This window comes from Xylocopa sonorina, chromosome 2 (genome assembly GCF_050948175.1).
Source record: "Xylocopa sonorina isolate GNS202 chromosome 2, iyXylSono1_principal, whole genome shotgun sequence".
Taxonomy (NCBI): domain Eukaryota; kingdom Metazoa; phylum Arthropoda; class Insecta; order Hymenoptera; family Apidae; genus Xylocopa; species Xylocopa sonorina.
The window spans coordinates 11,873,408-11,897,031 of NC_135194.1; the positions used below are offsets into that span (position 1 = coordinate 11,873,408).

A 23,624-nucleotide genomic window follows, 5' to 3' on the forward strand; every position below is an offset into this window, starting at 1 on the left:
ACACCTGAAGCGTTCCGCGAGAACGCAACCCAGTCATTTTCCGACCGACAGAGTCGTTCAAAGAATCGCTAACGGAGTTGCAACCGTTCTACGCGCTACTTATAATCACAACCAACCGTAAACACCGTTAAATAAGTCAGACAGGTATCCACGGGATCAATCAACCCTCGTTCCCGCGCGCGTCCCTTTCGCAACCCCTTGCGGAACGCGTCGCTCGAGATTCGACGCCCGCTGTCTGGTCCCTGTCCTCGGCCGACACCGTGGTGGACACGTGAACAGCCTGGGCTCGCCTCGTGACTCGAAAACGTACAACGAATCGCGTAATGGAACATAGTTGCGAGAGGAAAGCGTATAGCGTGAGAGCGGAAAATCAATACGCGCCCCGCGGGGTTAGCCTCGCCTCTTTTATTATGGGCTAGCGTGTTTAGCAGTTCTTTACAAGCCGATCGATCCGTTTAGCATACCTCCGCGCCGCGAGGAAATTGCCCGGACGGTTTTCCGTGGCGAAATCGAGCGTCCGTAAATCTAAAACGAATTCATCGATCGATTTGTCGCGACAATCCTCCCCCTCTGCAGCCAGAGAAAAATGTCGTTGCGCGAGAGGTGAAGGTGCTTTGTTAAATCGCACTTGATTAACCGGACGTAAGGATTTGCATAATTGACATTGGAAATGTTCGACGAAAGTCATGGATGACAAGAATTTAGTTCGCGCTGTTCGTCGAGACGGAGCGACGAAGCAATGGCCGACACCGGATACGGTTTAGAATTATTCATCGATCGAATGTTTATTCAGAACGTCGCCCGTTCGATGGTTCCACTAAATCCTCCGCGACGTGGCTGCGAAACGAGCGTTTAATCGCTTTGACCGTACGCCTGCTACGTTCAACGGACATCCCTCTAAATGGATCATCTCGCATCACTGGAGCCCTCGATACCGCGCCAGCCAAGATCCAAAGTTGAACGTGATCCGGGAAAGTTCAGATTTCGCTCGCGCCTCGGGTTTCCTCGTTAATGGAATTCTTTTAATCGTTGACATTTCTGTCGTTCGATCGTTCATTCGTGTTGCTGATCGCGATGCGTTACGCGGTGGTGGTTATCCTCGTGAATGCAGACATTATCTCCGAATCCCAATGTCATCGCGTTGGAGTGCATTCGAGGGACTACGCGTCGAGTCCCACGCGATTGTTCATTCCATTCGAAGTTATTGATTATCAGGCTTGTTAAAGACTGCGCGTCTGGGGATACTTTTGCGACACGACTGTCGCCCCTATTCCACGAACTATCTTCGAAGGTAGCTGCGAGTTATACGGTAAGAACTATTCAGAAGTCTGGTCGAGTTCTACGAAGAAGACTACGTGAATAGGATCGGTCAAGTGTCCATTCTTCTCGCATCCTTCAGCTCGAAAGTAGCCCTACTCGTAAAAGCTCGTCAAAAGCCCATTCTTCGCACTTCGCTCTCTGTACACGATCCTACACGATCTCCCACCCACACGTCTAAACTATTATTACCCCGAGTTCAAAGAAAGACTGAAATTACCCGAGGTAGCAAAAATTCGAAGGAAACCAACTTCCATCCCTCACATTTTTTACTCTACCCTTCGAGAGTAACTTAGGAGGGCAACTTGTTACTCTCCTCTTCGTTTCCTATCGACGCCTCCCAACAACCCACGAACTGCACCCATCTCGACCAAGCGAACGAGTTCGATTCGCGATGCATGCCCCTCCCAGCCTCCTCATTACTCCTGCGTGTATCGATATCATCTATGCTCGTACCACTCTCGCCCGCCTCGTCGCCCGTCTCCTACCCTCCCGTTGGCGACGAGCGTAGCACCGTCGGCTCGAATCGATATTTACACGTCCAGAAATAGACCGATCACGGAACAGCTCCCAAGCGGAGGGCGCGCGTAGCATGCGACGTCGCCACAGCCGGAACCACCCCTGGCCAAGTATTGTTTTCATCCCTTAACGCGCACGCTGGCCCTTCTCGTTTTATTTAGCATCGAGGCGAGCCGAGTGTCGCAGCCGGAAATAGCCGCGGTGGGATCGAAACGGAAACGCTTGCACGACCTCGCACCTATCGCCCCTCGCGCCGATCAACCCTTTCTATGCGCCTCGACGTTGATCGTGATCGATGGACTCGAGCGAATTCCCGTTTCCAACGCGTGTTCCTACATCTTCTTTCTGTCGACGATCATCCTGCGTCTGTTTTTTTCTTATTCCTCTCTACATTTCTGTCTTCCCCTCTGGAGGGTAGCTGGCATTGAAGTTAAGCTCGAAACGAATCAACAAAGGCATGTGACGTTGTTTAGATGGAATAGCGACTGTTATGTTTGTCTGTCAATAGCAATGGTTGGCACGCGAATGTCTTGTTTATTCCTTCTAATTTACATCTACGTAGTAACTTTCGAACCGATTCGAATCCGATTCGAGGAGGCCTCGCGTCGTCGTCGCTCCGCCGCGTTCCTGTGGCGACACATGAGGCAATCAGGAGAATATAGGATACCATCGAGAGAGGGCGAGGCGAAAGAAGCCGTGAACGACGATTCCTGGTGGCCGAATGTAGGTCGCTGTCCGAGATTCAAGGACGCACTCGATCATTCTCCCCGTGACCTCGCGATAGAAATTTCAGGTCACACGTTTATCGGCCGCTGCACGATGGAAACCCTCCAACCCCCTTCGATCACCCGCTCTATTCCGTATCCACCGGTCTTGACGTTTAAGGTATCGACAACCCTTCCATACCGTTCCGCAAAAGAGTTCATTTTCCAGCCAGTCTCGTTTGCGCTCGTCTTTTTGCTCCACTTTTCCATCCTCCCTTCTGGACGTGGCTCGATCCGGTAATTCCAAAGGTAGGGTCACGAGGGTAGTTGAATTTTTGGTAAATCCTCCTTGGTATTTAATTGAAGATTTTGATTAATTTTATGTTAGCTTCGTAGATTAAAATATCAGCTTTATAGCAGCCTTATTGGTAAATGTACTATTGGTGCGTCGAAATTAAATACACCGTGACGATAACTACTATTCATAGCATGATCGAACATTATTAGTCACTTGAGTGAATATGCTCTCTTAAATGCTCCGTCTGATTCAGACCAAGTTTCATCTCGCGCGCATAATCTGCGCGTAGCTGTACGTAACGATATCGCTCGTTCAAGATAAATCTTCAAACGTAGAGGAGATGCGGGTGGAATGGTTTCGAAAGGTTTGCTGTTTTTGCGAGGGCGGCGGTACACCTCGCGAACATGAACGCGCAAGGAATTCCAAACAGAATCTATACCTGTTATTTATTTCCTCGACGCACGACTAATTTTACTTTCAGCCGCCTTGAAACGAAACGAGATAAAAATTACAACGGCGTCGTAGAAGGCTGTCGCCAAAAATACACCCGGTACGTAGGACGTGGTCACTCGCATGCACGTACGCGCATATTACTCTCACCGTGTGAAGTCGAAGAAGGCGCGGTCTAAATCTTTTCATCTCGTGATACTCGATGAGAGAGAAAGGGAGAGCGAGAGAGACAAGTAGAACGTTCGACTAACAAACGCTAATTAAATGGACTGACGAGATAATGAGACTTCAGGGTCGCGATAGAGATAGCGAGCGTTTCGAAGCTTGTCAGCCAGCTTCGCTTTGTGGCATCGTTGAATCATCGATATTTAAGGCTCTCCCTCGCCGATAAGATAGAAAGTTGTTGCCTTTGTTTATTAATATTACGCCTTTGACGCGGAGCTTTCGACTCTCGAGAGAACAAGTGCTCGATACAGGTGTTTTCCCTTTCTTCCACCCTCCTATGCGAATTCCTACGAAACAGTTTGGGGAATTTTCATTAAAAGCTCTCGAAAGTCTAGAGTGCTGAGTTCTTAAATTTATACGGATCTTTATGAATTTATGAATTCTTAGATATGCAAGCTTTCAGAATTCTAGAAATTAATATCTTTCTCGATTTAAAATGCAAACTTTCTTAATCCCTCAATTCTTCAACCCCCCGTTCACTCTCGATCTCCGTACTCGCGATCGCAGCATGTCCAAAGCGAGCTAATGAAATCACGGTGTGAGTCATCGAGCAGAAAGATGCAGACCCCGTTTTTCACTCGTTCGCTACGATCTCGAGTAAACTCGAGCTCCGTTAGAAATTAAACGGACTCGTTTACACCTTTTTCTGCGCGGCTATAAATCTCCACGTTGGACCAGCGAAGTGAAACAACGAATCATCGGTTTCGACAAACGCGTACGTCGAGCTACCACGTCTGCACACATTTCAGAATGGCGTTACGTGTGGTGCTCGTGCGAGATCGTAACGCGTGGAAAAGGTAAATGCAAAAAGAGCGTAGTAATCGCGGATTTCCGGTTAACAAAGCCGGTGTCGATGGTAAACGATGATTAACGCGCTCGCTCGAACCCGCCGCCGTCTTGTTTCCGTTCCTCTTGGCAAGCTCGTAATTTCGCGAGCGGAACGACGCCGCAGAGGGATCGGATCCAAACGCTGGCTGGATTAATTCTGGCAAACGTTCGGGACTCGCGGACCGCGCAATAGTTGCGGTGGTTTTCTTCCGCTCGCCGTTTCGAAGGTTTGTTTGTTCCCGCGATTCTGTTTGCTAAACCGACACCGATATTGCTGGTAAAAGTCGGCGAAAAATTGTGAAACGCAACAACGTTAACGGTAGCGAGGTTTGCTCGTATCCGCGGTCTTATTTACCAACGATCAAGAATCGGGACGTGGAGACGGTTCGCCGGTTAAAAGTCAGCAAAAAATTCCATCGTCGACGAACGCGAAACGGCACGCGATTCACTTTCTCGTTCGCGGAAGCTGATTGCGACACCTCGTGACGACTTAATTTGCCGGGGATCACACCACTTGACGCAAATCGAAACTCTCTCAAACCGCGCGACATCTCGATAGCAGCGATACCCTTTGTGTCTCCGTGACAAATGACGCCACGTAATATCCATTATTTAAATCCCGCTGCTGCTGATCATTTATTCATCGCACGACTGAGAACGATTCGCCGCGCTTTGCAGAAAGAATTGGAGACGCGAAACGAGGAATTGTAAATGGTTCTCTGTCATCCGCTCGAATACATTAGAATAAATCAACAGAGAAAACCTGTGTATCTAATAAAGAACAAAAATTATCCTTTCCTCTACCAATCTGAAATATTTACCTCTCCTTCAAATTTTTCTTCCACGAATCAGACTCGATCAACCTTCTGTACATGTCCGAGAACGTCGAGGAAGAATCACGCGCAGCTTAACAAGAAGAGGGGCGAAATCTTCCACCCTCGAGCCGCGCCCCACTTCGCCAGAACGCAGAATTTAATATCCCGATACCGTTCGACCTACATGTGTGCGTCAGCGTCCGTGGTATCCGATTAAAATACACGGCACGTCGCGCAGACGTTCTGACGTCACGGGCGAGCGTCGAGAAACGAAAGGGAAGAAGCATCCGCGGGGGTGGCTGTAAATCTCCGAAACCAGAGGCGAGCGTCCCTGCAGCTGAGACGATATCTGGCGGAAGGGAACCGCCGCTCCTCTCAGCCCATCCCTCTTTCCATCCCCGTTTCCCTTCTGAGTCGCGAACTTTCGCAGCCGCGCCACGAGCTTCGCGCGGGGCAACCCCTTTGCTCTTTTCGGTCGCGGGACCCACGACCTGGTTCCCACGATCCTCGCGTCGAGGGCGAGGAACCGGGGCACTAATTCGAGTCGTAGCGCAGCGATCGATTAAAACGTGGTGACGAGTGCGCCGCGATGGGATCAAAGACTTTTCGTCGCCAGATGCGTTTTAATCGCGATCGGTTGCGTCTCGATTTAGGAGGGATTCGGGAGAGAACAGGGTGGTATACGAGGGCAGCTTCGATTCGAGCGATTTCTTTTTAGAAGAGAGATATTTTTATGGAAGACGAGATACGGCGTTATGTGGCATTCTATTCGAAGAACTCTGCGATGCGAGTAACTTGTCTGAGAGATGTTTCAAGGAAATATTTTGCGACCAGACTAATTTTTTCCGCAAGTATAGTCGTGAATGTCAAGTCCTCGCTCAAGTTGTACGTTACGTTATAAAAATAGCGCATGGTAATTTCTAATTTTTATTCCAAAGCGATATTTTATCCTAACTGCGCTCGAACAAAAAGGTTACGCCTGGTCCCAGTTGCGCGGTTCGCTTTGTACGAGCTTCCGGTGGCGCCATAAATCGCGGCTGGTAATCCTGCAGCGGGTGGCCCGGTGATTCCATTCAGAGAGTAATTCGTGGCAACTAAAATATAATTCAAAAGATTAATCCTGGCGCGCGGAGAATTCTATAAATAGAGGAGGGAAAATGGTCTTGAATGGGAACGACGAGGATCCCAGCTGAATTCACCGACAGGATATTTCTTGTTTCTGTTGCAGGCGCTGCTATACCTGATTCAATTGCTGGATCCCATCGTCAAAGGCGACTACGTTATCGCTTATTTCCACACGTTAACGACCAGCAACAACTACCCCAGCCTCCATTGGTTACGCGAAGTGTACAACGTGCTACCTTACAAGTAAGATCCATTTTCCACGATAAAGCACTGGGATTTCGATTCTGCTTTTGCGTGTAATAAGAACGAGGCAATTTCAGCCATTTAAACTGATTTAAATCTAAGCTAATGTTTCGAAAGATTCGTATATGATACACGAATCATTCGCAATATTTGTGTTCCAGGTACAAGAAGAACTTGAAACACTTCTATATTATCCATCCGACATTTTGGACCAAGGTCAGTGCATGGAATTTCCCGCGTTTGAAAACGTTTGGCACATTTTATTAAAGTAGCGTGCGTTTCAATGAAAATCGATAAAAAGCGTCCGATAAGGCGGAACTTTAAAGACACCGAAGCGACTCGCATTTCCCACATTTGCGTTCTATGCAAATCGCACGATCGTATCGAATCTCCCGACCTTCCGGTAGCCACTTAGTTAATACGTTTTCGCTGTGCGCGACTTGCAAATGCGCAAGGCCAATCGGTGTATTGCGAATTGGAGCTGGCATCGTTACCGGTTCAAAGGGAATACGAATGCGGCGAAGTACGGTGTTATTGAAGCGGATGGAAATAATTGGATCGTTCCGCCCTCCCTTGTTAGCTTAAAAACGGACAGGGCGAATAATTGTATCGATACTTAAGGGATAGTTACGGGAAGATTAAATGGAGTCATCGTTTTCTCTTGCTCTTGATTACAGATGATGACGTGGTGGTTCACGACGTTCATGGCCCCAGCCATCAAGCAGAAGGTGCACAGTTTACCTGGAGTCGAGTATCTTTACGAGGTGATGTCTCCTGAACAGCTGGAGATCCCTGCTTATATCACGGAATACGACATGACGGTGAGAGATTTCTTTCGAATTTCTCCTAAGTCGAATCAAATTTCGTGACTCAAAGTACTTCACATTATATCTATTGCCCTAAATTGCGCTGCTCAGCTATTACGTATACACTCGCGAATGAAAGAATAATTTGTTGGACCATTTTCTCGTTCCAAGTAAATTAAATTAAAAAAAAAAAAAAAAATACCACAAAATGTTACAGATAAACGGTATGAGGTACTACCAGCCAGACCCAACCCCATCGTCGCCGTCTACGTCCACGTAACTCCCTGAGGAAGCCTCCCAGCCAGCGAAGCACTGGACAGAACGAAGCAGTCGGATCGACCGTTCCGCTCGATAGTACGATGTCCGTGGTGGCGCGCGCGTTTAACACCCTCGCTTTCGCCGAGCTCTGAACGACGGGGTCGGCTCGCACGAATCGCACCCCTGTCGGCATCGATCGCGACAAACGGACGGTCCCTCGCGAACGGCGAAAAGTGCCTGGCGGAGACGCCGAACTGTTCCCCAAAGAGTCAAGAAGAAACCACTGCCCATCATGTCTGTTTCTCGCTGCGAGTAAAGCGCGCTCTCTATCGAAAAAAGTAAAAAAGAAAAGTAAAAAGCAGAGGATCACCTGCCACTGGTCCTGTCTCGGCAGTCCCGGAGCGAACGTGCGACTCGCAGGTCAATCGCCGCCGGGGCTGACTCTCTGACAGGCGATGCTAGGAAACATCGAGAATCCGAGGGTAGTATCGAGGATCGCGGTGGATGAGGAGACGGTTGTTCGCGCGCTGCGCGGGTATCGGCTGCCAAAAACACCAATAATCAGTATTCTCGTCGTCGTTATTACGATGGAACGTGGGATCTTGTTGTTCTTAGAAATAGCTAGTTGTTGTACTGGTTTTAGAACGAGACAGTGCTGAATGGAGTAGGTGGACGCGCGTTATCCGGGAAGGAGCGTCGACGGCGAACCGTAGAGTTAAACGACCGGCTTAAATGCGAATACTGTCGATCGCTTTTCTGTTATTTTTCTTATCATTGTACAGCGAAGAGCGTCCACTCGATTATTGTATGTCGTATTTCATTATTGAGCTGTTCGGAAAGTCATTTCGTTTTTTTACTACTTCTGATTTTTGCTGGCAAAAAATCTGGTCTAAGTGATATTTGACGTCCTGATTTGAAGCGAAGGTCTTCCCGTCCAAAAAATTTTGCAGAGACTGGAACAAGTGATAATCCGAAGGTGTCAAATCTGGAGAATATGGTGGTGTGGTAGTACACACTGTGGTGGTATGGTATCACACTACACTTCAGAATTAATCGTGGTATTGTCCGGTAGAAGCTCGAAAAAAACGATCACCTTGAAATTTTTTTTTGGATGTTTTTAAAAAATGCTACTTTCAATTTTCCATCTTTGATAGGATACCAAACAAAAACTATTGCAAAGAATCAAATGAGATTTTTAACAAACAAGCCTTACTGTATCAGCTGTGAAAAAATACAATTAGTTCCTCTGTTGGCAAAAATCGAAATTACTTTCCGAACAGCTCAATATGTCACGTCGTTGGTGAACTTAAGTCGCGGCAGCTGGCGCGCGGTATTTTCGATATATATATATTTAAAAGAATGGAAGACTCGAGAGAAGAATACGAGGGAGGAGGATTGGTACACAACGTCGCAACTCTTCCGCTGAAGGGATGTGGAGCGGCTGGTTCCTTACGTGGCACTACGGCTTCGGTGATCCAGCGTGGATCGTGGATCCATCGTTGAAAACCGAGTGACTGGTTGCGCGCTTGTTATCATAATAATAGGCGTAAACTCGTGTTCGCCAAGTGATGAATCAATTTGTTAACATTTGAACCTCGTGGAGGCGCGTGCATATTTGCAAACGTCTTCGTTACGTGGAGGTGAAGCGTCCCAACTGTCGACTGTTTCTTTTACAGGGTATTCGGAGGCATTTTCAAGTCTCCGTGGTCTTTGTTCGCAAATGTCGCACCACAAGTGACAGACACTGTCCAGAAGCATTGTCTCCAATTTTTCTATTTTATTTCAATAGACAGCAAGAGCTGTCCGCGACAAGTCCATATCCAACAATAATTTTTCCTTCCTCCACTTTACGCGAAGAGTAGTAGCTGGTAGAATTCGTGAAACTAAAGTAGAGAAAAACCTACATCTTCGAATGATATTCAATTGATTTATCATTAAGATGGACGAACGTGAGTCCCAGAAAAGTTTGAACGGCTGCCCGCCGAGGTCGTGCACGCGGTTCAATTCTAGATTAGATAAAGCAATAAACTAAGAGCTTTCTCGCGATCTATACATATACCTATATACACGCGCGTATGTGTATACCTCGTGGGACAGATTATCGTTATACTCGTTGTTAAACATTCTTAGGTGCTCGAAGAGGCGGAACGAACCGTTCTAAAAACCGCATCGATTAACCCATTCGTATCCAGTTTCGTAGTCGGCTGAAAATCGATCGAAGAGAAGATCGACAGCGGATGGACGAGCCAAACGGAACGCTGGGTCAATCGACCGCGCCTCCGAGTAAGAAATGTGTATCCACGTTGTAATTTTACATTATTGTCATTAACCCCGAATAACCCAAAGTATGCTTGATCGTTTAGATACTTTTTTATTACTTTTTATTGCGTTAGTGATGTCCGTTGACGCTGGAATAGCGTTAGAGTAGAGTTACGTTGAAACAAACGTGGGACGAACGGGAGACGACCCCTGTGAATCAGGGGGGTGGGTCAGTCGTTCGTTCGTGGTTCGTTCTCGAGTTCGAAGGTGCTCTGATTTCGTTCGTCTCCGTTTCTCTCGTTTCCTCGTTTTACGAAACGGGTACACGCGACGACCTCGAGCGACTCGAAGCTTTCGATCGCTCCGGTCGATCGCGTCGCGTCCGATGATCGATCCTTGGCGTTTTACGTTCAACAACCTCACTGTCCGTCCCTGACAATCGTTTATAGTAAGTAGCCAAGGTGTCGCGCAACGAGTCGTCCAAACAGCCTCGTGGCCACGGTACACTTTCTTCGTTCTTTTGTTTCGTCTCGTATCGTTTCGTTTCGCTCGTCGAGAGAGTTCGAGGGTGGTTTGGACGACTAAGCGTTGCGTCTGTCGCGGCCGTGTGCAATCACGTCGATCAAGAGTGTTGATTCGCATGTGGACGCCGTAGGCGATACGAAGGTCCGTGACAATATGTAACCACTGCGCGCTTGAACGAGCGGCGGCTCCGATTCTGTTCGAAGCTCGTTAAAGTCCTAACCCAGTCGACGTTAGAAGGCACGCGCGATTGATAACGGAACTATTAATCACGTCCAAAACTGCTGACCTAATAATAACAATCAGAATTGCTGAGCTCACAGTATAGCGATTACTCAATGGTACCAAGAATCGCTGACACTTCAATGATTACTTAATTTGTTGTGATGAATCCCAGGCAAATCGAGTTCGCCAAGAGAAATTCCAATTCTCATCGCCGTTGTTAAAGGATATTTCCGATGTTGAGGTGCCTAAACGGAAGAAAGGTCGCGCGTGTAAATGGATTTCGAATTGGAGATTCAAGTCGACCGAGTAATAGGACTTTAAACGAGACGCTCGAGCATTAGGCTTCGCGCTTAGAAGATAAATCTACGGCTTTGAGACAGGGAGGAAACTAAATCGAGACCGTTGTTCCCTCGCTTTTAGGAGCCGCGGAAACGAAAACGGCCAGACCTCGCGAGAAACGAGCTCGCTAAACTTTGTGCGCTGATGTAGCGTATCGATCGGTGCTGTTGTTCGTGTTAAATATCCAGTGATCCACGTTTCATTTTACGAACTTATTTCTTTTCTCGTCGCGCACCGCCATGGACGTTCTCGATCGCGGCCAATCGTCCGGCGAACGGAGACCAAGTCGTTCGATTCGCTCGACCGTCTTGGGAATTCAGTTTCGTGGGTATCTTCGTTAAACTCAACCAGTTGAATTATGTGTGGTGAATTCTGTTACGTTGTCACGTTTGTTGTGATGTTTGTACGATGATGTCTGATAACCGTAAACTTGCCGGGAGAGGAGATATTGTTGTTGCACGTCTTTGATCTGTTTAATCCGAAGACGAATGGATAGATAATTGCGAGAGGTCGTTACGTAAATCGGCTAGCAGAATAACTTAGACGCGAGATTGTTCTATTAATCGTGCTGAAGTCATTATAATTGTTAACGCGTTCCACTAATCGCAGGTTTTGCTAATTAAAACGATGATTATAGAGTCAATCGTTGAACGCGGCCAGCGTTACTAAAAGTGAATTTTATATGAAGAAAAGAAATATATTATAACCAAACGGTGTATTGTTTGACCATCAACACGTTCTTCCTTGATAAACGGCGGATCGCGCGAGTTCGATCGGTTTTAATCTTCTCTGTTCTCTCTTCCGAATAGCTGCACAGGAAGCTACCGCTGTAAGCGTCATGCGAAACTAAATTTTCGAGAAGATGCGCTTGAACCAGCAACACTTCACGCGGTGCACAGTGATTCTGAGAGTCTGATTCTCAGTGAAGATATTTTTTTGACCAAACGAGGATCGATTCAATGGGAGGACGAGAAGTCGGAAACTACGCGTGCATTGTTCTATGTATACGTAAAACCGGTTAAGTTGTTAATTGTAATCGTTGTCGCGATGGTAATAGATTCTAACTAATCGAGGTATATATTTTCGTCTTGGTGCCGATGCACACTCTCTGGCTAGTGCACGCCATGCTCTTTCGTCTGGTTTTTTCGTCCTTTTTTTATAGATCGAGCAATAAACGTATTGTTTCCACAGAAACGTTGTCTGTTTCACTTCCGGCCCACGCGATGGAAGAATTCGTTGCATTTTCGCGGTGAGATGTAAAAAGGAAGCGAGATAAAAAATGGGGGAGGTGGGGGGAATGAACGCGAAGGAAGTATAGTGAAGTTATCTTATCGTTGAAGATACTCTTGCTATCGAAGCGTAAAATTGGAACCTCAGATATTATTTCGCACATAACGATCTTTGCAACCCAGCGATCATTAACGTTCAATAATACTCGATGAAGAAATAACACGAGTTAAACATTTCGCAAACGCTGGCATTGATGGATGTATCGTGTCGTACTATTTTCAATGACAAAACTGACTTGTGATTACACAAGTGTTACTTGCAACTTTTATTTTAAAAAGAAAAATCGTCGATAAGATAGCTGCGCGGCTCGCATTGGCACGGAGCGAACGTAAATTGGATAAATAACATTCGATCACCGTTGTACGGAAGAGGAAATAAACTGATACTCGTTTCTCTCGAGAGAACGTTCTAGCTTCCATGGTTTCGCGTCTCTGAAGAGGGACCGCGAGATAACTCCGGAGTGCAGCTGCAACCCTCCAGAGTCCATTGCACCACCGTCAGACCCGTCGTCTTCGAGAAGAGCACAGTGGCGAGTCACATCCGACGACGTCAAGTTTTCAGCGACCCGTAGTGAAAAAGAACACGAGGGCGTACATGGTCGTTGGTGCGAACCGTGTGCTTGTCGACCCGATTGTAGTCGTACGTGCGGTCTTTCTCGTTCGTCGCGATACCAAATCAGTCAGCAACGTGACGTCGTGCTGTGTGTATCATCGCGAGTGAATCCACGTCCTAACGGTCGTCTCCTTTACTAGCCTAACCGGGCGTGTATATATATAGAAGTGCAACCAAAAGAACCGGTAGATAAGAGCGTAAGCGAGTCAGGTTGGAGATGGGAACTGAAGAGGCTTTGTAACGAGGAAAGGAGTCTATTCGTGGTCACTTGGTAAGACGCACCGATGGGTCCGTCACCCCATCGTGTATTTTGGTGATCGCGACTCGGTCCACCTATCAACTGAGCTCGTCGAGTTGTCAGAGACGTACGAGATCGCGTATTGCCCCGATGAAACACGCCGTCCTTCCAATTCGCTATTTCTCAACGTTTTTGATCTGATCTTCATCTGTGGCGGAGGACCTATCCGGACATTATTGATCCTCGAGGTTGAAATCACCAGCTTTGAACCTAGCACACCCCTTTCCAGCAATTCTTTTAGCATATATCTTGTTTGTTATGCCTTTAATACACTTCGTTTGCTCCTATATTCAAAAGCGTATGAAACTGGCAAAATTGAACGTATCGTTACCAACATTTGTTTCAAATATGCCTGAGATAGTATCGTCTCTTACCCTGACGCCTGTACGCGTGCCAAAAATCGGCACGAAATTTCCGGACGACCCAATCTGTACGTGTACGCCTCGGTAGTTAAACGTATATGTAGTGTACGCTCGGTAAAATTACAGTTTTATTTAACGAATTTTAATTTAATTCGCGAGATAATTAGGTGCACGTGACCGTTTAAAAGTTACGTAATAAAAGTTAATGGATCTCATACAGGTTAACCCATTTTCTTTTTATTCAATCGCTGCTGGAATGTTGAACAGCAAATTGTGCAAATGCCTTTGCTGTATCATAGAACACCGGAGTACAATAAAACTCGACGCATAACATCGCTTACGTCTTTTCCCCGGCGTTTTAGCAACAAAACATTGGCTTTTGATCGGAAAAATCACTTCTATAGTCGTGTATAAAAAGTAACGTTTTTGACGTAGTAATTACTTAAGCACTGACGTCCATATTTATTTTAATTTCTTGGAGTACAAAGTGCTCGGCACACGAACTTCGACTTCCTCTTTATTTACGACCACCACCACCTTACCCGCAGGTCGCATTATTGTTTACATCGATCTATTACAATCGGTACAGCGATCTATTACAGTCGAAGACAGCGATAATTACTTTTCTGATGAATGAAAAGTCCGCGTAAGAAACTAATACGATGCTTGAAACGATTCTTATTTCACCACGTTCCAATGAATCCACGTAGTACCACGTGGACGGCGATTGAAGACCAATGATTCTAAATGTTTCCTTTCTTTCATGAAGCGAATTAGATACCTACAAATGCGTTCGTAATGTTCTGCAATCGTAATGATTGAGTGGCTCTAAATCGCAAAGTCTATCTTTTTTTTTTTGTCACATGTAATCTCTATAAATAGTGTAATTGCATTGCTGGTGGAGCACGCGGCTGAACTGTAGCCGCCCATTTTTTCGTCTTTTCACGTTCGAGTTGTTGGTTAAAGCATCGTGTCTCGGAGACACTGAGATTCCCACAGGCGTGATATCTACGCGATCTACGTTCGAAGCGTATCTAAAGATGATTTCGAGAGCCGTAGGAAAACGGAAATGAAACATTTCAAGAGGAAAGAAATAAATCGCACGTGTATCGATCCATCGAGAGATCGTTGAGATCGTTCACACTCCGTACTGAAAGAGCGGAACACGCGTCGAGGACTGTCGACGCGCGTGCCTGAAAAGTGTACGAGGCCCCTCAGAGGCCATCTTGGCGGCAGCATTGGCCGACAGGAATGGTCACGACCATAGAATTCGAAGGAGAGGAAGAGTTTTCGAGGTCAATGGCTTTCTAAGCACGATTTTAGGCCGGAGAATCGCGTACGCGCGTTTATGCACATCGATCTGGAAACCTCTATTCTTGGAGCGTCGCGAGGGGAACAGGAGGTGACACGTGGATTACTAATTCGTACAATGCGACCCGCGTAAAGGTTGGTCACGAGAAGCGGATGGAAATTAAAAGAACGAGCCGCTTCTTCTGTACGAATAAATGACACATCATTTCTGTTAGGAAAAATGCAGCTGACCGAAGCAAGCGATAATGATTTATTTGAAACAACCCGAGAAATCACGATAAAAAAAAACGTTCAGTCACATTCGAGGTATCGCGACGTTTGTCCATGATAAGTACTATAACTTCTCGAACGAAACAAGTGTTATCGTAATAAGTCGTATGTCCGGATGGCTCCGTACACGTTTAATCACGCCGCGTTAAGAATATAAGACAAAGTGGTATTTAAGATAATCACACGGAGGATCGTTAATCCCGGACCCGTAAAAGGGCGTATCGAAACCGACCTCATTGACACGCACTCGCGGCGTTATCTCTATTTGTTAGTCAATCTGGAGTTCGCGAGGCGAAGTAATTCAAGTTTTTTCGAGCATCGCAAATCCGAGAGTCGTGCAATCGTTACGAGATATTATTTATTCATGTATGCATCGTGATTATATATATAAACTGATTTAAATCCCGAACGTTATTCCAGTCACGATCGGTTTGTGGTTCACAGTACCGTCGATAACAGGTTCGACCCGTAATCGAACGCATCGACGTCGACGTCGCTTGGTCATCGTCGCTCGGCTTCGTCGAACCGATTTTCTGTTGCCAGATGAGCCGGAAGGAACGCGTTTTCATGCCACAATAAGGAAACGGTGAAAGTGAATCATTGGCGGTCACGATGGAGATACTCGGCATCAAGTTCGCACCGTTGAACGTACCGCTGAAACGTAGAGTGCAAACACTGTCGATCGCGGTATGGGTGGTCATAATAGGCTTTGGGATCATCTGGTCCTTCATTATTACCACCGCTATGCTTTATTACTCGTCGATCACACGCTACATAGTGCTGCTCTACTGCGTATGGATGTACTACGATTGGGACACGTGCAATAGAGGCGGCAGAAGGTTTGTCGTGCTGCTCGTTTCTCTTTTCGCTCGACTTATTTCATCCAATGATTTTCTCCTTTTTCAGCGAACGTTGGACCAAATGGTTCCGGAGCTCCGCATACCTAAAAAACTTAACCGACTATTTCCCTACGACAGTAGAAAAAACGGCTGACTTGGATCCGAACAAATCGTATCTGTTGTGCAGTGTACCGCACGGGGTACTCTCGATGGGAGTTTTAGGCTTCATAAAGTATGAGTCCAGATTCAGAACGTTATTCCCAGGGATCGAGGTCCGTGCGGTTATCCTAGATCAACACTTCAGGTTACCATTTGCACGCGAGTACTGTTATATGTTCAGTAAGTATCCTATGGACATTTTTGTTCAACCAATAGCTCATCTACCAAGCTTGTTCCTCTTACGCAACAGATATGTTGATACGTTGCCGAGATAAAATATTTAATTGTCGTTAAGCATATTTATCTGTCGTTGGACATCGGGAAAAAAATATGTCGCATTTGATAAAAAATACATTGCTATGTTTCTGCTGTAACGATACTGATCACTATTTTATTGAAATTTAGGCGTTATCAGCTGCTCTCCGGAAAGCTTGAATTATCGATTATCGTCGAAACCACCGCCGCCGTACACCGGGATGGCGACGGTACTGGTCGTCGGTGGAGCGTTCGAGGCGTTGGAGAGTATTCCAGGGACTTATCGTACCGTGATAAAAAAGAGGAAAGGCTTCGTAAAACTAGCGCTGAAGCACGGGTTAGAATCGACAATATTTGAAACGGAATTCCGTTCGACAGGTTCAACGTTTTGATCCTAGAAAGATTAGGGGTGGCTCTTCGAGCTCACCATTGCCGAACAGTTCAGATCGTACGATCGCTACTTTCCTTTCGCGCGGTCAGTTCCTTGAAACGCGTCATTTTTACTTCCACGACTCGAGGCTCCATCTTTCTAGGGTAAACCTTGAATCTTGGTTCACACCGTTGACTCAACGATTCGCTGAAACGAACCTGTATGACTATTCCATGGTACCTGACCAATGTAGTGGAGTATATCGATTTTACATTTGATCGATTTTAGAACCTCTCTAGTGCCTGTCATCCCCTTCGGAGAACCGGATACGTACGACCAAGTACACGCACCTATGGGCTCGCGTCTCCGAAGGGTGCAAGAATACATTCGCAATAAGGTGGGAGTCGCGCCGGTTATCGTCATTGGCCGAGGATTCTTCCAGTACAGCTTCGGTTTGATCCCTCGTCGAACGCCGATCACTGTCGTCAGTGAGTACTTGAAATCGATCAGAATTCCCCGCCACCATTATATTATACAATTCCAATGATGAAATTTATTTCTCGATCGTCTAGTCGGTAGCCCATTGGACCTCCCGAAGATAGAAGAACCAACGAACGAGCAAATCGACGAGTATCATCAAAAGTTCATAGACAGCCTCGTGCAATTGTTCGAGGCTGAGAAGCACAAGTACATCAAGAACGCGGATTCGGTGCATCTCGAATTCATCTAGCGATGCGATACAATAACGATTTCCGATGAGATCAGCTGGGAGAGAATCGAGAGAGAAAAAGTATTCGATCGCTTTAGTTTAGTTAGTCAGTAGTCGATTACATTTGAACAATTTTTATAGAGTCAAGCGAATTTGAATTGTATCGAGTTTATAGGAAAGCTGTAAGAGAATTGACGCTCGATTAGAGGGGGCTACGATAATCGCAAAGTAAGAGAAAGCCCTGGAAGAACAGAATTTTCTCAGCTAGAAATATTAACGAGGATAGAAGAGAAGTTGTGAGATAGGATACGTAAGCATTATTGATAGGAATAAAAAGACACCGTAAACTTAAGTAACAATTAGATTTCTTGTAAACTCAATGAGCGCGCGTTCATCGCGTATTCGACGGGCATGTGCGCGTCGCGTGTGATTATTTAATTGTAGACATTTCTTGCGAGTAAGTCGACTAAAATCGCCATTAGCACCGCCAGGATTAGAAACACTGTACACCAACCGATTCTGCGCAAGATCTGTAAAAAAAGAATTAATCCTTTGTCCACGTGTACATTTTCAGTCATTCCTACTGTTACTACGCTTCGTATATTTTTGTTCGCTCCGGCCAACCTTGTCTTGCCACGCTCTATTCGCGATGCAATCGCTGAACTTCATCCGCGAGAAGTGAACCGTGCTGTAGAGCGGTATCCAGGTGTTCGGCATGAGCCAGTAAAGAAACGTGTCCAAGTATTTGCGAAAGTGAAACGATTTCCTCGTTACCAAATCTCGCATCTGAAAGATTCATAACATTCCTCGAATATCGATCTTCTGTTTCCATCTGAACGCACCTGCTCGCTGTATTTTCAAACATCGATAGAGTTAACTGTTAATTAGCGTAACGAGAAGAGAATTACTTCGATGTAGTTGTACATAGCGAGATCGCAGATAGCGTGAGCGTCCTCGCATCGAATCTCCGTGAACTTCGGTAGGACCTTGCTAAAATCCGAGTCGTAACGTTCCATCAACTCGTCCAGCAATAAAATGTCCTCGAAACCCTGGCGAAGAGAACGAATTACGAAAAAAATAGCGGAAATAGAGCTGGTTCGAACGATCGACTGAGACTCACCGTGTTCATTCCTTGAGCATAAAATGGCACCATGGCGTGAGCAGCGTCCCCGACTAGCAGGGTGGTTTTACCAACGTGATAAGGTTTGCACTATGATACATTCGCGAGGGAGAACGTTTCGTTTAATCACGACTAAATCTCTTAATTATTACTATTTCGACATTACCCTTTCTCTCGAGCTTGGAAACATTTACCTTAATGGAGACTAACGGTTTCGGTTCCCTCTCGAAGTAATCTGCGACCAAATTATCCTTGCCAATCAAGTCCACTAGATCCGGAAATTGTTCCTGACAGAAGTTCACTAAGTCATCGGGTGTTTTGAGTTTATCGAGGGTGGCGAACGGCGCGAATATGTTCACCGTGAAACTGTGGTCGTCTTTTGGCAGAGCTATGGTCATGAACTCTCCTCGTGGCCAAATGTGAAGGTGCTTGCCACTCATCGCGAACTTGCAATTCAACGAATTCAGGTTCAATACTTTTGCGCAAGTGTGCGAGGATGAAAGAAACGAGAAAAGTTTAAGGGACGTGCACGAACAAGTGTACCTACACTGTTGTTCTCCCCAACGGGTATGAGTAACTCGACGTAACCATGTTCGATGTACGTTTGACTGCAATTGAACAATGGCCTCTTCGACATCACTTTCCTGACTGTCGAGTAAGCACCGTCAGCCCCGATTATCAAATCAGCCTCCACTTCCTCCGTCGTTTGGTTCTTCATGCTGCAAAAATTCATACAACTTTACAACCTCTGCTAAGATATTGCATCGTCGTTGTTTCACGACTATGTTTTCTTACTCGAGTATTTTCAGCTTTCCATTCTCCAAATCTGCGTCCACCAGTTTCTTGTTGAAATGAAGACTCACTTCGGGATACTTCTCCGCAGCTGTTCAATCGACGCGTCCCAAAGAAATTCAAAAGTAGAATTAGAAATTGATAGATGCGTATATTTCTTGCGCCTCTTTCGATTATTTGGAACGATTTGTATTTTCACTCGTTTCGTTAATCGCTATCAGATGTAATCGAAACAACGACACGAAGCATATCTCGGAATAGAATTTGATACTTCCTGGATTACAATTAAATTTTGCAAATCATTGTTTTCTTGCGTAAGCGTATCTTATCGTGTGGAAAGTTTTACGCGCTACTAAGTGTATATGAAATTGATACAGCAATTAAACGTACACCAAGTTGCATAAAATTAATGTATGCTAATTATACATTAATCACATGTAAATCAAAACGGTCATATTTAAAGAAAAACTCGCGTTAAACTCGATGAAACACCGTTTTCCGTTCAATTATTCTGGCGAAGAAAGAGAACTTGACACGGTATAATTTCTCAGGCTTGTCAACAAGTGTCTTGAGCTCGAAAAGAAAAAAAAAAAGGTCGATTATGACCGCACTGGCCGTGGGTTTCAATGTTCAATGGCTGGACGTAGCTACTACAGCGCTGAATGTGGCAAATCGTAAAAAGCACGAGGTAGCGGTGGCGAGAAACACGACACTCTTGAATTCTTGTGGCTTCACGCACTGCCTCGACATCGGATATTCGCTGGCCATTTTTCACCAGAAAAGCTTCTCGAGTTCGTTCGTGTTCTCTCAACTTAAAAATCTGATCTCGTCGAGATAACCTTTTGTGTACAACCTCTTGGTTAATTCATGCGAAGCAGTACGATCACCGCGAACGATCGACGCACACGATACAAAGTGCCGAAAGAGAGGAACGGAGTGATCTCAGTGTTACGTGGGCTTCTACTTACCATTTAACAGAACCATGTTTAGGTATCGCCTGCTGAGCGAGTAAATACACTGCAATGGAAAAAGATTATGGTACCAGAAACGTTCTAAAACGATCGTCGTCAGTGAACTATGCAGATATATCGTCTGCGCTGAAGATCGAGAAAGAAGAAAGAAAAATGAAAGAACAATCGCGAAATCACTCACATTTCCTTTCACACTGTCGTAGAGTATCTCGTTAAGGGTACCGTCCTTGTTGTGGATCATTCTTCCGCGCATGGCAATGCCATGATTGTCGACTATGGCCTCCTCGAGGCCAACCGCCCTCAAAGCATCTCGCCCTCGAACCGACACAGCCAAGTCGATGCTCTGACCTCTGGAATCTACCACTCTGATGTCTAAAAACGATCGAACCACCATCGAGCTTTTCAATGTTCCATTCTATTATAATCTGAGAAACGTAAATACTCGAAGCAGACAGCGTTACGTGCCGCGAAGAAGAATAGGTAAAAGAAAATGTAGAGATCTCGGTGCTCGAGCGAGATTATTACAAGAATTATTAGAAACAACACAGTATGAATCAAGAATTTGAGAAATGTTGAAGAGTAAAAATCGATAAAGCTGTACGTAATAATTGAATCGATTCTCATGGTGTTCACCTGAACGGTACTCATAAATGGCCACGGAATGGCCCCTCTTCGCGAAGAAGCAGCCAGCCAAAGCGCCAACCTAAAATATCGAACACTCACTGTATCGACGTCACGCAAGGTGTTAAAAGGCGTGTGAAACTTGTGGAAGAAAGCGTTAAATAATTAGTTGCCGCGAGAAATTCGCTAGTGGAAGATGGGACACGCACCAAACCACCCCCGACGATGGCAATCCGCGACTTTCGATCGGCGTCCGCCATGGTATACCGTCTTGCACGGAAGCCGATGATCAACTACCTGTTCTAGCATAATCCTCGAGCTGGCATATATACATATACATGTATAGGGTGAGCTGTGTATCGGCGTAATCTAGAATCATGATTTTGCGACGATACGAAAAATTTCTGAAGAAATCATGAGGTCGACACGACACAGGAAGAGGCGCGTTGAAGTTACTGGATCAGGAACGATATCCTTAGAGTAGCGGTTCTCAACCAGAGCCACGGAAAGATGTTACCAAGGGTAAGGCGAGTAATTTGTCTAATACTACATTGTTCTACCCATTTTGTGTACTTCGGTATCAACTGTTATCTTAAGCCATGAATAAGGAACGTTTACAATGTGAATTGTTTGCTTCGTATATTTATACATTCATTCTTACGTAAGATTTAATATCTAACTATGTGTATTTCGATATTACCTTTTATCGTAGCCGTATAATCTCTCATAATCGAATATCGTAAATGTAAGAATTCTTTTGTTTTTCTCATAATGGAAATTATCTACAATCCCATAACACGTGCGGCAACTGCGATTAGAGGGCGACATCATCTAATTGATGAAGACATACCTGATCTTAATCACGAGAGAAAGACAAATATTTAACTTTGGTTATCCTATAACTCCTTCTTTTCGGACAATCAGTTTAAAACCTAACACGATACTTAAAATCTTCTCTAACGATAAGACGTATCTTACGGACTACATAAATCTTCATCTTTCATTTTCCAGAACTCAACGAAACCATCGAGTTCAGAAGACGATCGGAGCAGAAGATCCATCCCCGATTCATCATCCGCCCAAGAAGATGAATCGAACTGTTCCAATGTACCCAGATAAGATCTTTATCAAAAATAACAAGACAGAAGATCCCATCGAAAGCTCTCAGAAGCCAAGAAGAGGACGCATTGAACATGAAAGATACATCCAATAGCAGCAGAAGAAGAGCAAGAGCAAGAAGAAGAGTCAGGCTGGCGAACGGCAGCCCAGCCGCGGTCCCCTCGGCGGTCGCGCCAGGGGGTGGCGCGCGAGGAAGCTGAAAACGGTGACGGGCAGCACGTCGCCGTGGCGTGGCCGTCGTCGACGGAGTCTAGCGCGGCGCTGTCCGAAAAATCGAAAATAGCCGGTGTGCCAGTCAGTGCGGCGATGTCGACGGCGAACGACGTTTCGGCGGTACGGTTCGGCCGGTGGTGGTGGTGCTGGCGGAGACGAAGGAGGAGTACTACCTGCGGGCCAACGACGATGCCGACTGGATACGCGAAGACGATCCTCCTTCTCGGTGTTGTCACGGTGTTATGCGCCCTCCTGGGCACCGTCGACGCCATCGCGAAAACGAGACCGGACGAGCCCAAGCCCAAGGGTGCCCACAAGGACGCCACGTCTGTCATCGAGGAAGTCAATGCCAAGCAGCTCGAACGGCTCCTCAAGGAGAAGGACTTTGTTGCCGTGTATTGGTGTAAGTGTTGCACCTTGTCAGGAGAGATCGCGAGCGTTTTCCACCTACGATTGCTAGCCTATCGTTGCTCGATGCCCAGGGGAGCGACGATCATGGTACCGTGGAGGGGGCCGATGGGAACCTTGAGTCCTCCAAGCGGAGGCGTTGGACCTAGATGGTGATCACGATAGGTGTCGTTTCGTCGGTTCTACAGTTGCTCCGTTCGATTCCTCTCGAGTGATGTAATTAATCTTGCGGATTGTTGGATTCCTCCGTTGATTCCGCAATCGTTTTCTTGCTTTCGTACGAATGATCGATCTTCAGATTTCGATTGATTGTCGGCTCTGAAATTGTTTTCTTGGTTTCACGTGAGTAACTGATCCGGAGGTTTGGATTGGCTGTTCGGTTCTGAAATTGTTTTCTCGCGTGATATAATTGGGGCGAGGATTGGTAGGCATTTACGGGTACTCGTTGAAATCTTGACGGAGGTATCGACGATTCTGGCTGTTCTGCTGGTTCTTGTATTTTGGGAGCGCGCGGAATGCTTGCTCTAGATGTGAATCAAGTACCATAATTCGACCCTAGATATTTCGCCAGTAATTAATAACGTATCAAGCACACGTTGCTCCACATTACCGCGATTAATCGATCCTTTATAGATCCAAGGGATATCCGGAGAACTTCGATTTTCTCCGAGCATAGATCGAGCTCCGCGAGAATTGGCAGTTCGACGTTTCCGTTTTTTGGAACCGTATCGCGGCCACCGTTACGAAAGTGCATCGTGGAAATGCAGCATCTACTCGACGTCCACCGACACGTGGCACCCGACACGATCTTACGTAATCCGTCTACGGGCCCTTTTGCCTCTGATGCGAATTCTTCAGGGTACCTAGCGCTGCGTGTTCTCTTCATCCCTCTCTCTCTCTCTCTCTCTCTCTCTCTCTCTCTCTCTCTCTCTCTCTCTCTCTCTCTCTCTCTCTCTCGCCTCCCCTATCGCA

General features: G+C 46.1%; 4 protein-coding genes across 8 annotated transcripts in view; 3 read left to right on the forward strand and 1 right to left on the reverse strand.

The window, feature by feature from the left end:
* Nucleotides 1-8,138, forward strand: part of Gdap2 (ganglioside induced differentiation associated protein 2) — a 41,541-nt gene extending 33,403 nt beyond the window's left edge. For all 3 annotated transcript variants that reach the window (XM_076910479.1, XM_076910481.1, XM_076910480.1), the window contains exons 9-12: nt 6,385-6,524; nt 6,686-6,740; nt 7,202-7,345; nt 7,548-8,138. In XM_076910479.1, the coding sequence (XP_076766594.1) occupies nt 6,385-6,524; nt 6,686-6,740; nt 7,202-7,345; nt 7,548-7,610 (402 nt within the window). In that variant the 3' untranslated portion in view covers nt 7,611-8,138. The remainder of the gene's footprint in view (nt 1-6,384; nt 6,525-6,685; nt 6,741-7,201; nt 7,346-7,547) is intronic.
* Nucleotides 8,139-12,916: 4,778 nt separating this feature from the next.
* On the forward strand, nt 12,917-17,429 carry LOC143432922 (2-acylglycerol O-acyltransferase 2-A). Its single transcript, XM_076909918.1, has 6 exons — nt 12,917-13,106; nt 15,620-15,915; nt 15,983-16,254; nt 16,480-16,666; nt 16,988-17,187; nt 17,272-17,429. The coding sequence occupies exons 2-6, from the start codon at nt 15,689-15,691 to the stop codon at nt 17,427-17,429; spliced, it is 1,044 nt and encodes a 347-aa protein (XP_076766033.1). The 5' UTR covers nt 12,917-13,106; nt 15,620-15,688.
* Nucleotides 17,430-17,471: 42 nt separating this feature from the next.
* Cn (Kynurenine 3-monooxygenase cn) lies at nt 17,472-21,342 on the reverse strand. The gene is made up of 11 exons (XM_076910155.1): nt 21,122-21,342; nt 20,925-20,994; nt 20,473-20,663; nt 20,289-20,337; nt 19,324-19,411; nt 19,076-19,247; nt 18,723-18,974; nt 18,529-18,618; nt 18,317-18,457; nt 18,033-18,194; nt 17,472-17,938 (listed from the first exon to the last, which is right to left on the reverse strand). Exons 1-11 carry the CDS (start codon nt 21,170-21,172, stop codon nt 17,843-17,845), a joined length of 1,362 nt encoding a protein of 453 aa, XP_076766270.1. The 5' UTR covers nt 21,173-21,342; the 3' UTR covers nt 17,472-17,842.
* Nucleotides 21,343-22,185: 843 nt separating this feature from the next.
* Hlk (hulk) overlaps nt 22,186-23,624 on the forward strand; it is a 33,728-nt gene continuing 32,289 nt past the window's right edge. Inside the window, exon 1 of one of the 3 annotated variants that reach the window (XM_076909877.1) lies at nt 22,186-22,647. In XM_076909877.1, the coding sequence (XP_076765992.1) occupies nt 22,338-22,647 (310 nt within the window). In that variant the 5' untranslated portion in view covers nt 22,186-22,337. The remainder of the gene's footprint in view (nt 22,648-23,624) is intronic. The other 2 variants (XM_076909875.1, XM_076909876.1) reach the window with 2 other exon arrangements.